Below are 15,957 nucleotides of genomic sequence, written 5' to 3'. Positions count from 1 at the left end.
AGCTGTTAAATAGCTCAGCTGACTATTAAGTCAAAATAATTCTTTCCTTGAATTCTGTTTCTTAAAGTAACCCAGAGTTTCTCAACCCTGGCTATGTATTAAAATAATTTGGGACATTTAAAAAAATATCAAGGTGTAGATACTACCTCAGACCAACTGAATCAGAATCCCTGGCTGGGGAGCCTGGGCAGCGTATATATATATATATATATATATATATATGTATATATATATATTTTTTTAAATTTTTCGTCACTTCTGTAGTTTTAATTTCTTTTTTTTTTTTTTAACCAGCTTAAATTTTATTTACTTATTTATTTATTTTTGGCTGTGTTGGATCTTCGTTTCTGTGCAAGAGTTTTCTCTAGTTGCGGCAAGCGGGGCCACCCTTCATCGCTGTGCGCGGGCCTCTCACTGTCCTGACCTCTCTTGTAGCGGAGCACAGGCTCCAGACGCGCAGGCTCAGTAGTTGTGGCTCACGGGCCCAGTCGCTCCGCGGCGTGTGGGATCTTCCCAGACCAGGGCTCGAACCCGTGTCCTCTGCATTGGCAGGCGGATTCTCAACCACTGCGCCACCAGGAAAGCCCGCGCATCGTATATTTTTTAAAAATCTCCCTAGGTGGTTTAAATGTGTACCAGGATTAGAGTAACTTTTCTGTAGTCACTTTACTGTTCCTTAACATCTGGACCAAAAGAAACCCAAGGAAATAGAGAGTTTGAAATTCAGACATTTATTTTTACTTTTTGGTATAATTCTGGTAAAAGGTTTATGGCCAGTTATATCTGATACTATCAACAGCAGTACTCATTTTAGGTGATCTACAGGTTTCATTTATCCATCTACCTTCTTATTTACCATTTTCTCTAATTATCAGAGTTTATTAAAAAAAAAACCCATACATCATATGTAAAATCTAGTTGATTATTTTTCTTAAGAAACTATAAAAGTCTATGAACTACACTAAACTTTTTTCCTTTCTTCCTAGGTGGTAGATCATGTACTGGAACCCTTGAAGTTAACATTGAAGATGAGAATGATAATCCACCAGATATAACTCAAAATTTTCTAGTAATTTGCAAAACAAAGATGGAGTATGTTGACATTACAGCTGTTGATCCTGATGAGCCCATCCACGGCGCTCCATTTTACTTCAGCTTGGCAAACGCTTCTCCAGAAATTAACAGACTATGGGGCCTCGTCAGATTTAATGGTATTTCATCAAAAATAATGATTTATATGCTCTGAAATAATTGAGAATGGATTTACTGCTTTACTCACGTGAAGCATAATGTAAAATGGATTCTCACGAACATATTTTAGAAGGCTAACTTGAACTTGCACACACATTGTGTGGGACCTGTGTTATATATTGTACATAAAATGAAAAAAAAATCATAATTTTTATGAAGGCAGAATTTACATTTACAACAAAGACAAAAAAATCCTTGTTAAAAAATTGGGCAACTTATCATTAAAACAAATTGCTCTTGCTGTGTTTTTGAAGTAACTTCTGTGCGATGAGGAAAGAACAGAAGGTGGGCGGCTTAAATTTTAGTGTAAGCAAACTCTGGAAATGAGGGATCTGGGTATGTGGGATAAGCACTCTATAACATTCTGGAAGGAAACATGGTGGGCTGTGGACAGAGGCCTGGCATTGAAGCCTGCAGTGCAGACTGCTACAGTAGTGGTTTCTGGGGCGTACAGTTTTCTATGTTATAGCCATAGTTCACTGCTGTTTTGTTGCTATGTTGTGCTCTTTCATGCAATTCGACTTTTGCATATGCTGTTCCTTCTGCCTAGACTACCTCCTTCCCACTTCTTAGCTTGATATTAATTCATAATATTTATGGAGCACCTACTATCTACCTGTTGTCTCTACATGTAATCTACATGTTGTATTCTTATCTGTTTACCTTTCTGCTCTAATACATGACTTTCTCAGAACATTTGTAACCCATCTGTGTATTTCCAGCACCTAGCCCAGTGCTTTGTAGACACTAACTGCTTAATAAATGTTTGTTTAATCAATAATTGATAAACAAATATGCATGAAATCAGGAAAATACTAGGGCAATAAGTAAATCAGGGTTGTTAGAGTTTAGAAGGTTTTAGTAGGAATGCCGAGAGATTTGGCGGGAGTGGTGATGAAGGGCCTTATGTACTAGCTGAGGAGGCTGACCTTTGTACGGTTGGTGACAGCAGATACGCATTGAGAGTGTACAAGTAAGGCAATGCTGTACCAGATTTATGTCTTTAAAACAGTGACATTGATAACAGTTAGGAGGGCAGTTTGAAGAGTGCAGAGTTGAGTGGCAGGGAAAGTCAGAGGCTGCTGCACTAGTACGAGTGAATGGACATGAATATGGCTCAGGCTGTGGTCTTGAGGGATGAGAGAGATTGGAAGGATTTTACTTTAAACACAATATAATCCTGAAAAGTTCCAAATAAACCTTAGTGGTAATTCACATCCCTCTGGGGAGCTTTGTGTCTGAGGTGTAGCCAGAAATCTTTGAAGTTCTCAACAGCTCTAACAGTGCATTTAAGAAAGGCTTAGAAATTACAGATCACTTCCAGGAGGTGCATTATGGTATTTTGTCATTTCACTTATTGAAAAACCCAAAAGATTGCAATTGCCATTGAAAGTGTGTGGAGCTTTTGGTCAGTTGATAATAAAGTCATTGAAATAGGGTAACAAGATCATTGGGGAAATATCACTGTTCGTAAAAACTTGTATTGTTAGGATATAGATATGTCTGTGTTTATGTAAGACTTATACCTAGCCTGGGTGATGTTAATTAGTTTTCTGCTATTGAGATTACTTCCACAGGGAAGGTGTTAAATACCAAGGGTCAATTGTGCTTTGAGAAATTACCTTATACATAAAGACAATGGACAGGTACCAGAAGGTAAATGGATAAGAAAATAAGAACTTAAGACATCTCTTGTGTGTAACTATTGGTGTTAATTCTTTATGAGTACCATAAACTGGTACTTTAGAGAAATGCTTGGAGTGTCTGTCAAGAGCCAATCTAGCATCATTAGCTTGTAGATAAGGGAGGAAATAAGGGAATACTAAATATTGCTGAAAGGCTGCTGGGTCACTCCAATGCCAAATTATTTCTTTAAGCCTCTCTTCTAAAAAGTTACAATGGGCAACATACATCTGGTGATATTAGTGCTTGAAAAAGTTGAAGATCGTCATCTTTTTTTATCCATTTTCACATGGAAGGTGGTTCCTTGAGAATAGTGTCTTTAAAAATAGGTGTGGTGGAACAGATGTTAAAGGAGGAATCAATGTTCATTAAAAATATAATTCTTTTCTTTCAGATACAGCTGCCCATCTTTCATATCGGAAAAATGCCAAATCTCAAGAATATCTTATTCCTATTACTGTAAAAGATAGAGGAAATCAATCTATAACAAAAACCTTGAAAGTGAACCTCTGTGATTGTACTAATCAAGGTCAATGTCGCACCACTGCACCGCGTACAGGAGTGATACTTGGCAAATGGGCGATCCTTGCGATACTTCTGGGTATAGCATTGCTTTTCTGTAAGTCCTTTTACTTACCTGACTTTAAAATATAAAATAAATATCTGAGTGCAGGAAAAGGTCTTTAAAAAGAAATCTTGTCCAGCTATCTGTCAGGTGTGAGTCCCCTTTACAAATTCTTTTTGTGTTATTTTCTGAGTTCTGAGTGAATATTTTCTGTGAGAAGAAGCAAAATCCTTTTTGAGATCAAAGATTTCATACTTGGACAGAACTGTTGAAAATTCCTTAGATTTTGCCAAACCTGTCAATGATTTGATTTGTAACCAATCAAATCTGCCCTTGTGGCGAGAGAGCAGCCATAGAAAATATTTAAACCACAGGCATGGCCGTGTTCCATTAGAACTTTATTTATGGACACTAAAATTTGAATTTCATATAATTTTCCCGTGTAATAAACTATTATTCTTTTGGTTTTTTTCAGTCATTTAAACATATAAAAACCATAGCTCATGAGTCATACAAAACATGGTGGGCTGGATTTGGGTCCATAGGTTGGCAATCCTTGGTATAGGGGCTTGTAGAACATTGTAAAGAGTTGTTGCTGTTGTTGTTAGCTTTATTATCATGTATTTCAACCTCCCACAATTATGAGGCAGAATGAAAATTCTGAATAGGCAAAATACAAAGTAAGTTTAATTAAGATACTTGGAGATAAATCTATTCTGGGAAGAAAAGTCTGCTTTGTTATCTTTTCATATTGGCAAACCATTATTTTGGGAATCAGTAAATCTCTTTAAAGTCTTTGTCTTAAAAAATGTCATTGATTTTTTAAAAATTCATGATTCAAAATACTTAAATGATGGGTGGAATTCAAACTCTTGAAGATATGTGTATCAAAATATACATATAATCACTTTAAATGTTAAACTCTAAGCTAAATCATGGCCTGTTAATTTAGAAGGGCCAAGGTAATTTGTGGGACACCATGCTCAGTCACTTGTTTTCCCCCTGTGCACCTTAGGTAATAAGAAAAGATGAGTATTTTATTGTATGCATGTTAAACATTTTTGTTTTTGTTTTTGTTTTTAACTCAGCTATATTGCTAACTGTAGTATGTGGATTTGTTAGTGCCAGAAATAAAAAAAGTTTTCCTGAAGATTTGGCACAGCAAAACTTAATCATCTCAAACACAGAAGCACCTGGAGACAATAAGGTGGTAAGTAATTTTTTTTTTTTTGAATTTTTGAATTTATTTAATTTATTTTTTTATATGGCTATTTATCTCTGAGTAGTTCCCACAATTTCTTTAACTCATCCTTATGAAGTTATTTCAGAATTTAGGAGTTAATTTCTATTTTTCATTTGATCAGATTCTGTAGACATAAATATGTTATCTGTCAATATTCAAATATTTTTGTAGTGGCATTTATTAAACCAGATGTATTGCTTTAGTTATCTTTTTTCTACTCTCTAGTGTTATGGTTTAAAACTTGTTATTTGATGTTGTGAATTTACTATAAGAAGAATCTTTTTGACTGCTCTCTACAATGTATATTTTCAGATATTGTTTGTTTATCTAACTCTTTGACCATTTATAATAGGAAGAACTTGCTGAAAGTTCTCAAGATAAACTAAAAATATCAAAAAGATATATGTTTAAAAAAAAGTGTGTGTTTGGGGGGGCAGATTGGAAGAATACTGCAGCTTTCTTTTCTTACATATTTCTTGGGACCTCTGAGGTGCTTGGCACTATGCTTCTTGTTCTGTGGGAAGTATGTAAAAAATTATTACAAGGCATGTTCTTCCCTTGAAAAGATTTCAATTCATTCTTGAGAAATTGAAAAATAAATAGGAATGTGACAGTAAACTATTAACACCAATATGATAGGACACTGGTGGAGTTCAAAGATACTGATGATATATAAGTATATTCATGATGTCTGGATATCAACCAGAAAGGCCTGGTGGAAGAGGTACAGATTACTCTGTAACATAAAGAACACGAAGGGTTTGAAAGTGAAGAGATGGAGAAAAACAGCCTAATGAATAAAAAAGGAGATGACAAAGTTTAGGGATTATTCAACAAATAGTAAATAAATTGATTTGAAATGGAAGAAATGATGTTTTGGACTAGAGGCTTGACACTTAGGTTCTGGAGGGAGAAGATATAATAAGAGAGGGATGGGGGATGAAACTTTTTTGTGGCACACTAAGGATTTTGGATTTATTCTCTTGGTAAGGGAGAGCCAGTCAAGGCTTTCTGCACGAAAGTGGCATAACGTGAGCAGTGTGATACTGAATCAGTAGGGTGACCAACAAGAACAGGAAGACGTTAGGAATGGGGAGGATAAAGGATTAGGATCTTTTGATAATTTAAGCATGAGATAACTCTACTAGGATAATGGTTATTGGAAAATTAAAATAGGGATGGATAAGAAATATTTTAAATGTATAAATAAAATTGTCTTCTTTTAAGTAATAAAATAAAAAGTGGAGTCAATGTGACAGAAGCTATAGCCCGGGACAGTGACTTTATATCAGGCCTTTTCTGTATCTCAAGGTGACGATGCCTTTCTTATCGACTATTTCTTTCACTTCCTTCCCACCATCAGGCAAAAATCATGACTCATCTATGCTTGACGTGCCTATGTGTGGAACCCTGTAATTATCTCTCCATTCAGGAAATAGATTTAGCCCCATGATAGTCCTTGACTCATAGTAAGCTCTTACTTTATATCTGAGAATGGAATGATTGAGCTGTACTTAATATTTTTTCTTTGCCATTTGATGCTGGAGTCGGTGGCATTGATTGGCCACTTCACCATAACATACACCTATTTACCTGCTCTGTATTAGGAACACTTCTCAAAATAACTTGAAATTGTTAATTTATACCAGTATATAATTTTAGGCATATTTTTACAAAATGCAACAAAATTTCACAGTGAATGTGTAAACTCATTTTAATACAATGAGTAAAGGTGGTAACTTTAGTTTTGAATCTGAGTTTAAGTCAAAGGCATTCAGATGGGGTTAGGAGTTGTGTGAAAAATCAGGACTGGAAAAGTAAATTTGAAAATCACTGACATGGAGAAGGAGTTGTTGATGCCCTATGAGAATAAACTTGGGTGAAGGAACAGAGATTAGAGAGAATGTGAAACAGTACTGTGGATTCAGCTTTGATTTTAGTTTATTTTCATTTCTCCCTTTATTAGCTTAGAAATACGATCTCAATATGTATTTATAATTACAAAATTATACCCATCATGGAAATTTGATAAACAGGATTTGTGTGTGTGTGTGTGTGTGTGTGTGTGTTAGTGTGTGATAGAATTTTACTGTAGCAGCAACCTAAGCAAAAAATGTAGGGTAGCAGTGCCACCAAATGGCTACTTTTCAGTTCTCTTTTCTGGTATTTTTTTCAAAGGCAGTAAAATAATATGTTTGACTTTTATAGATATATTTCAGATTCAGTAAATTATCTGAACTTGAAAATCTTTGTTTTGATAGAGACTCTGCATATTAGATAGAAAAAATAAATTGGTAAGAAGATGACACAATGGCACCTGATTATAGTGGGGGTCTTGTCGTGAAAGTGATGGTTTAGAATTCGAACTGACATGCAGAGGTTATTGCTATAACTAAACATCTCACCTGTGGCCTGGAGGGTTAGTGTGCAGTTCCAGCATTAAGTTAATGTTTAATCAAGTCTTTTCCATTTTAAAATATTCCCTTGACTCTTTGTCCTCCCCTAGATCCCTCCATATTTCTTTTTCTTTGAAACTGAATTTTTTGAGAGAAATATTTTTTACTCGATTTCTCTATGACATTCCTTCCTGTTCATTCCGCACTCCGTGGAAATTCTTTTGACACAGATCACCACTGGCCACTTTTTTGCTTGACTCTCATGGGTGTTTACTTTATTTGAACCAGTTCTTACCCTACTTGGATTTTTTCTACACCATTGATCTCCTTACCGTAATCCTCTCTTGGCTAGAGAGTCATGCCTCTTTGGTTCCGTATTATCTCAGTGGCTATTCCAGATCAATTCTGTCACAGCTCTAATTCCTTTCTCCACCCTTTAAAACATGATGTTTCTTGTCGTTCTATTCTTAGCCTTTTTTTCTTTTGGTCTGCAATTTTCTCTGGGTGATATCATTTATTCCCATGGCTTCAACTCCCCGCTACATGGAAGTGACTCCCAGAATTATACTCCAGCTCAGATCTCTCACCTGAGCTCCAGACCACATATTCATATACTCATTTTGGAAATCCACAGGTTTCTTGTTTACCACGTCCAAAATTGAATTGCTTACCCTCCTCTCACCCGCAAGTGCATCCTTCATCCCTGTTTCAGTGAATCATACCATCTCTCCAGTTGCACAAGCAGGACACATAGGAATAATTCCTGACCCTTCCCTTTGCTGCCTCATCCATCTAACCACCAGTAAGCACTCTATGAAGTCCATCCTCTTCTTTTAATCATCCCTGCTTCGACTTTGGCTTAGATCCTTATCGTTTTTCACCTATAATGTTTCAGTGACCTCTCTGATATCCATGACTCTAAACTTGTCTCCTTCTTATTTTTTTTTTTTTAATTTATTTTATTTATTTATTTATTTATTTTTGGCTGTGTTGGGTCTTCGTTTCTGTGCGAGGGCTTTCTATAGTTGCGGCAAGCGGGGGCCACTCTTCATCGCGGTGCGCGGGCCTCTCACTATCGCGGCCTCTCTTGTTGCGGAGCACAGGCTCCAGACGCACAGGCTCAGTAGTTGTGGCTCACGGGCCCAGTTGCTCCGCGGCATGTGGGATCTTCCCAGACCAGGGCCCGAACCCGTGTCCCCTGCATTGGCAGGCAGACTCTCAACCACTGCGCCACCAGGGAAGCCCTCTCCTTCTTATTTGTCTTTCACATTATTGCCTAAAATGATTTTTTAAAAATATGTCCCTTGCCTGTTATTAAAGCCATTCTTTTAGTCCCCATAATCTTCAAGATAGTCTAAAAATTTTAGCATGGCATATAGATCTTTATGTCCTCTGGCCTTTTATAACCTCTCTAGCTTCTTCTCTCTCTCTTTGAACTTTCTGTGGTAGGCATTCTTGACAGGCTGAAGTTGGGAACCCCCAAGGAACTCCATTTGCCTTTGCCTTTGCCTCTAGACCCTCTTACAGATAATGCGTTCTTCCTCCTATTTCTCAGTAGGAATCCCTCAGCTCAGAGTTTTCCCAGTTTGCTCCACTTACTTTCTCCGAGTTTGAATTTTCATGCTCTTCCTCTGTGTCCCTATAGCATTCTGTGTTCACCTGTACATCAGCGTTATCACATTCTTAAAGTAATTGTCTGTTTTTCTGCCTCATTGGAGTAAGAGCTTCTTGGAGCCACTGAGGGACCATGTCTCTATCTTTGCACCTAATTGGAAAATGATAAATGTCTGTTGAATGAATGAATGAATAAGAGGTTGAGTAAATGAGCTGTCTCCTTTGCCTTCTTGTGACTTTACTTGGAATCCATTTCCTCCCTATATGAACTGTCTTATTTTATTTTATTTCAGTGTTCTGCCAGTGGGTTTACGACCGATACAGTCAACAACTCTAGCCAAGGCTTTTGTGGTACTATGCGATCAGAAGTCAAAAATGGCAGGCAGGAAACCATTGAAATGGTAAAAGGAGGAAACCAGACCTTGGAATTGTGCCAGGGGGCCGGGCATCATCACACCCTGGGTTCCTCCAGAGGAGGCACCATGGAGATGGACCACTCGGAATGGTACAGTTTCACTCAGCCCCGCCTTGGTGAAGTGAGTTTCCTTGAGTGTTTTGACCCTGCAATTTAAATGTCCAAGTGGAGGACATTAGGAAATTGAGATTAACATATATTTTCAGAAACTTCTTTTTCAGATTCTCCAATGTATCCTTTCTCTTTCACTCTCTGATTATTTTTGGCCCTGCTCTTCGATTTTGTTACAGTATTTGATATAAAAGTGTTTATTTCATCTGTCACATTTCTCTTAATTTCTAAAATCTCATGAAAATTGGAGGATTCTACTATCCCTCACTAAAGTTACATTTCATTTTTAGGTGTGTGTTTATCTCATGAACTCTTTTAATATAGAAGAATAGGGAAAAAATCTCATTCTCCACAATCACAAAAATCCCCAAATCAAATCTGCATCTCTCTGTGAAAACAAAGCATCTGTACAGAATTCTGGAGTGAATATTAAATAATATGGTTCATATGAACTATTTTTTCATGTAAAAAGCATCATGCATATATAAAGTGTTTTCTAATTCAGATGAAAGCAAGGATGTGAAAGATAGGGGGGTTCAATAAGGGATTTTCTTTCCTGGCAGCACATCAAAATTCCCTGGGAAGCTTTTAAAAAATACTAATGCCTGTGCTTCACCTTGAAAGATTCTGATTTTAATTGGTTTGGCTTTTTTTTTTTTTTTTTTTAAGCTCCTCGGGTGATTCAAGTGTGCAGCCTGAGTAGAGGACCACTGAATTAAGTATTCTTTCTGGTACTAAGTTTTCACTTCTTTTATCAGAGAGTACCAGTGCTGTTGTAATACAAACACTGGTCCAGAAACCCTAAGGCCTTTGATGGACTGCATATGGGCAACATTCTGTGACATGGCTGTAGGTTATCATAGGTCCACAGCATATTTATTTTTTTCATCAAATTCAAGTGTTAATCCCTTTTCTGTTTCTAGACAGTCAGTAGCCATGTAAGATCAGGCTGAGGAGGAGGGAAGCTTAAGAAACACTCTTAGGGGTGTTCTCCAATGTGCACGTCAGGTAATGGGATGTGAAGCTAAAATGGTCATGAAGAGAGACACTTGCTAATGTAAGCCAAGGTAATAAGTGCTGGGTTTGAGAGGGGATGGGTACACAGGTGAGAAAGGGGAGAGGTGCACGAGTTTGACAAGTTGGCAGACAGGCCAGTGACAAACAGCGAGGGTAAAATGTGGCTGAATTCTTGGCCTCTATTCTGGCCAGGTTTTTGCAGTGTGAGTTATCTTGATTATTTTAAATTTCACTGAAACTTTTTGGTGCATCTTTTTATTTTGCCATGTTTTGGCTCTCTCGGAAGCTTGATTCTGAAGACAATGTGGTAATCTTACCGACATTATATCTGCAGATAATAGCGATTTTAGTTTATTGAACATGTACTACGTGCTGGACATAATAAGGGTATTTTTCATGCATTATTATTTCATCATTTAATAATGATCCTGTGAATTGTCTGTATTCCTATTTTAGAAATGAGGAAACTGAGACTTAAAGATGTTCAGTATTATAACTTGCTCAAAGTCATGTAGCTAGTTGGTAAAGCCAAGCTATGACTCCAAATCAGGACTGCTTGACTATCCAAGCTCAAATTCCTAACTGCTATGCATATTGTCACCATTTTGTGGACTAGCCTGACCTCTAGATATAAAATTTAGGGATAAGAATTTAATAATAATTTAAATGTACTTAAATATAATGTGTATACATAATTTTGGATTTGTATGGATTACTAGCAATGTAAAATATACTGATTTTGTGGTATGGCTGTGATATAGACCAACCATGTGCATTTTTTGTATTTAGGAATCCATTAGAGGACACACTGGTTAAAAATTAAACATAAAAGGTAAATAAAAAACAAATTTTATGTTTATCTTTCAGTGTGTTTAAAACAATAATACAATCCCTTTTTTTAAATTTTACAGAAATTGCATCTATGTAATCAGGATGAAGACCACATGCCATCTCAAGATTATGTTCTTACGTATAACTATGAAGGAAGAGGGTCTCCAGCTGGTTCTGTAGGTTGCTGCAGTGAAAAACAGGAAGAAGATGGCCTTGACTTTTTAAATAATTTGGAAACCAAATTTACTGCCTTAGCAGAAACATGCACAAAGAAATAATGTTACAGTGCTACAATTAGACATATCTTTGTCAGACATTCTGGAGGTTTCTGAAAGGGATATTGTAAATTTTAATTTATATCTAGATATCTAGATATATATGAATATGAATATATATGAATTTTTCTAAAATTTTTGAATTATGCTACCTACCAATTTGTACTTTAAAACAGTTTGTTACTTATCTTTTCAGGAAGTTTAAAATGTTAAAACAGATTTTGCCTCTTTTACTGCTGAGTAAATAGACAACCAGCAAATCTCATGCTATAGTACTGGAATTAAGGTCTATAAAGTACCTCCTCTTCTTTGCATATATTTTTCCAATAAATACATTGGCTAAATATTTGTCCAACAATAGAAGCTGTATTTGATTGACTATAGTAGAACAGCTCTCTGGGCTAGAAATTCCATTCTTATTCCAGATTTAGATAAAAGTAGAATATTAATCATTATGGTAAATTATGTTGGATTTTTTTAGCTCTAAAAAATCAGTAGCACCTGGTCATTTTCTCTGAAGGCTACTAGAGTTTTGTTTTTCTTCTGGGTAGCAATTAGATCATGAAGAGCAGTTCTAGCTACTAGATTGCCCTAATAAGGTCTCAAAAACACAGAGCCACAATGTGAAAACTAGACCAGAAAAGTGTAGACCAAAAAAAAAAAAAGTGTTGTTTTTATACTTTTGAAAGTGTGCTATATGGTTTACAAAAGTATTGTTATGAGGAATATATCTAAGTTTCCTTAATCTCGAGAAAGAAAACTATATTCACCGTACAGAGTTATTGCCAGTATTTTAATGTAAAGATCTTCTGTTGAGATTGTAATCACAAGTCTTTTTCCTGAGATTCAGAACTACCTTTGATAACTTGCCAGTAATGAGAATTATGCTGAAAAAAAGTTGCTTTTCTTCTCTTGAGAATTATACTTTCATATTTTCATTTGCAAGTTTAGCATATATGGCTTTTTATTTTCTCTCGACAGTAGTCATTTGCAATTAGGATATCTTATCCTTAGGTGGACTGTAGTTACGCCATTGCATCAGTCTGAAGAAACAGACTCCCATTGTAGTTATGGTAGCAACGAGCATTAACATTCATTTCTATTCACTACCATTTTCAAATAAAATACATTATTCCTTATTAAAGCAGGTAACATTACACAATGCTAGAATGAATCAAATGAATATAGGGAAACTTAAACCTTAGGTGCAAGTTAATATCTTCCAAGGTGTTGCTTAAATTTTGTGCTTCTCAAATTTGTTCACATGCTACAGCCTCTGGAAGGCCTTGCAAAATTCCCCAAAGCAATGACGTTTAAACTTAAAATAATTAACATCTAATCTTATGATAAACCTAATAGCACATTATTATATACTCACTTCAAATGACAGTTTAAAAAATAGACAATAAATAATAGGTACCACTAGTTGAAGAAAAGTTTGAAAGAAAAATAATTGACTAAATTAATTTTAAAATTTTGCAGCTGTGAAGAATTGGGACCTGCTCCCCATACCCGACGCCTGCAAAAAAAAAATTCTTTATTTTACTTTGGAGGCAGAATTTGTTGAGCTAGCGCCTGAAGTGGCAATGTCGATAGGAATACAGTTTGAACTGGATATATGTATATATATACACATACATAGATATTAATGTTTATTGATTAATGGTTAACTATATAACCACTAATCATTAATGGTTAACTATATAACCACTAATCATTAATGGTTAAATCATTAATCAATGCAACATTTAAAACAAAGTGGAAAACAAAGTGAAAAACAACATTTAAAACAAAGTGAAAAACATTTCATTTTAAATGAGGCGGAGGTGTGGTGTGTTCTATAATAGAAATCCGGGATTTAAAAAATAGAGAACTTATGTTTGGTTCTTAGGTGCTGCATGATAACTAAGCATATCAGGAAATGGTCCATGTACATTTATGTAATTTGTTTAAAATTGTATACAGTTAATTAAACTTTTCTGGTTTCAGTGGAAAGGAAAGAGGAATCAGGTGGAACAGTAGATTTGCTTTGCAGTCTCCTTCTGCATCTACAAACTGGGAGCAAACTGGTGACTGGCTGTCACAGCTAGGGCTCCCTGGCTTCCAGTGACAGGTTTCCAGAGATGAAATATTTTTCTTGGAGCTAACGCTAAAAACTTCTTTTTACTTAATTCTGGTAAAAATAAATCTTCTACAACCATTTTCATTGTCTCTCCTACCAATCGACATTTAAAAAAATTTAGAGCCAAATAACCATGTTCTCTGGGTCAGATTTTAAAGGCTAAAGGGGACTGTGGGGGGGTAAATCTTACGAAAGTGGGGCATGACTGTCCTAAGACCTCAAATCTGTCACCTTTACGCTGTGTTCTAATCAAAGCCTGGAAACTATAAAATGTCATTTCCCTAATCACTGCCCTGTTTTAAAGAGACATAGATGTGATTCAAGGAAATCAGCCCTCCCATCAGGCCCCCTTTCTTTAATCTCTCTCCCAACCTTGTCAATAACACTTAGCTGGCAAATACTCCGGGCTGTCAATCACCCTTCAGTATAAATTACTTTTTACAGGTTTGCTTTCTTATGAGGATTTTTTAAATAATAGAAGAACTAAGAAGTTTGAATCCATGAAAGAAAAAGATCACGTGGTCAGGTGGGGACACAGAGAACTCCAGGAGAGGGCAAGCCCAAGTTGGGTATTTGCACAGTCAGAGAGGAACATGAAAACCCAGGCCTTCAAGGGCAAAGAGAGAGGCCACAAAAGGGACATGAGTGGGAAACGCTGAAGCAACATTGTTTGCTTCTTAATTTGTCCTAGGCCAGGCCCTTCCTTCTCCTTTTTCCTCAGGCCAGTGGCAGCTGCCATTTGATTTTGGTGAAGTGTCACCAACCCTTTCTCTGCCTCAGCTTATTTGGAGTGTGGAATCAAGAAGAGAGCTGACTCCTTGCTGAGTCTGAAAGCGTTTTCAGGACAGGCCTGAACTGGTTGTGCAGGCCAAACACGGCATTCGTGGGGAATGCTGGATTCCTAACGTAGCCCTCTGGTCACTGAGATAGAGGTCTTCAATGAAACAGGTGTCTGAATTTTCTATTTGATGCTCCATTTTCTGTTTTCTAATTTGCTCCTGAAATCTAGCTTTTTAGACTTAGACCTTTTAAAGAGTAATTTTCCTTTTAAGGGCTTCTTTTTTTTTTTTTTTTTTTTTTTTAAGAAGAATCCACCTGCTTTTTTTTTTTTTTTTTTTTTTAAGATTGATTGATTGATTGCTTGATTGATTGCTATGTTGGGTCCTCATTTCTATGCGAGGGCTTTCTCTAGCTGCGGCAAGTGGGGGCCACTCTTCATCGCGGTGCGCGGGCCTCTCACTATCGCGGCCTCTCTTATTGCGGAGCACAGGCTCCAGACGCGCAGGCTCAGCAGTTGTGGCTCACGGGCCCAGCCGCTCCGCGGCATGTGGGATCTTCCCAGACCAGGGCTCGAACCCGTGTCCCCTGCATTGGCAGGCAGATTCTCAACCACTGCGCCACCAGGGAAGCCCCCAAGGGCTTCTTATTTTTAATGTAAACATTTTTAACATATAGTATTCTTCTTTCCTTACATGTGTAAGGTGAAAATTATGCTATTTTAGTGTGAAAGAAAATATCTTTTTGAAGCTTTTTCTTCCAGTGAATGTTCTTGAATTTTTATGTAAATGTACAGATTTTTTTTCTTATTTTTGTAAGGAAGCAGCTAACTATCTGTCTAAAATACAGTGAGATTTTGCAACGTTTTTAACAGAGCTTTAATTTTGCTGTTCAGAGAAGTTACTTTGCTTTTAGAGAAACATGGCAGGTTAAAATAAGCAAAAATTTAATGTGTAAAGCAATATTTACAGATCTGGGATATAATAAAACAATGTTAACTTGATTTCTTGTCTTTGCTATTTTTAGAGATTAAATTATTCCAAGGTGGTCATGCTGCAAAATTGTGCTTAAGACTGGAATGGAAACAGATCCTTAGTAATAGTTCATTGTATTTATAGGGAAATACTTTAGAGAAGGGGTCATTACCAAATTGTCAACATCATTATCCTATTTGAGAGGAGGTCACCATTTGGGGCACAGCTTTACAAATATTAACTGTCTGCTAACTGTCTGTCTATACATCTGTCTAACTATCAGCTGATTTTGACTGGTGAAGAAGTATTGTAAGGTTGTAACTGCAGAATGTTCCAGAATTAATACAGTGATACAGGATTCTTACTTAGAGGAGCAATGTAGTCAAGGATAAACATTATGAGTTAAAAAAAAAAAAAATCAAGCAATATTCCATTCTTGGTTCCACGTGTCCAGCAGAATTGGTTTGGTTAGATTTTGGGTCATAGTGGCTGAGAAGCATGGAATCTAGAGTCATTGTTTGAACTTGAATCCTGGCTCTGCCACTTATTAAGTGTGTAACTTTAGAAAGGCTACTTATCTTCTAAGTCTTAGTTTTCTTATCTTTAAAATCAAAAAAGCAATACCAACTTTACAGAGTTGTGGGGATGATTAAATGAATTCATATATTTAAAGCATGTAGAAC

General features: G+C 36.4%; 1 protein-coding gene across 2 annotated transcripts in view; it reads left to right on the top strand.

Moving 5' to 3' along the window:
• Positions 1 to 11,404, top strand: part of DSC3 (desmocollin 3) — a 40,651-nt gene extending 29,247 nt beyond the window's left edge. The window contains exons 12-16 of one of the 2 annotated variants that reach the window (XM_059893778.1): positions 987 to 1,211; positions 3,329 to 3,553; positions 4,588 to 4,709; positions 9,046 to 9,288; positions 11,207 to 11,404. In XM_059893778.1, coding sequence (XP_059749761.1) covers positions 987 to 1,211; positions 3,329 to 3,553; positions 4,588 to 4,709; positions 9,046 to 9,288; positions 11,207 to 11,404 — 1,013 coding nt within the window. Of the gene's footprint in view, positions 1 to 986; positions 1,212 to 3,328; positions 3,554 to 4,587; positions 4,710 to 9,045; positions 9,289 to 11,084; positions 11,112 to 11,206 lie in introns of those variants that run through there. The other variant, XM_059893779.1, reaches the window with a different exon arrangement.
• The last annotated feature ends 4,553 nt before the right edge of the window (positions 11,405 to 15,957 follow it).

This window comes from Balaenoptera ricei, chromosome 14 (assembly GCF_028023285.1).
Source record: "Balaenoptera ricei isolate mBalRic1 chromosome 14, mBalRic1.hap2, whole genome shotgun sequence".
NCBI lineage: Eukaryota > Metazoa > Chordata > Mammalia > Artiodactyla > Balaenopteridae > Balaenoptera > Balaenoptera ricei.
Note: the sequence above shows the minus strand (reverse complement) of the source record. Positions and strands in the feature narration are given on the sequence as shown.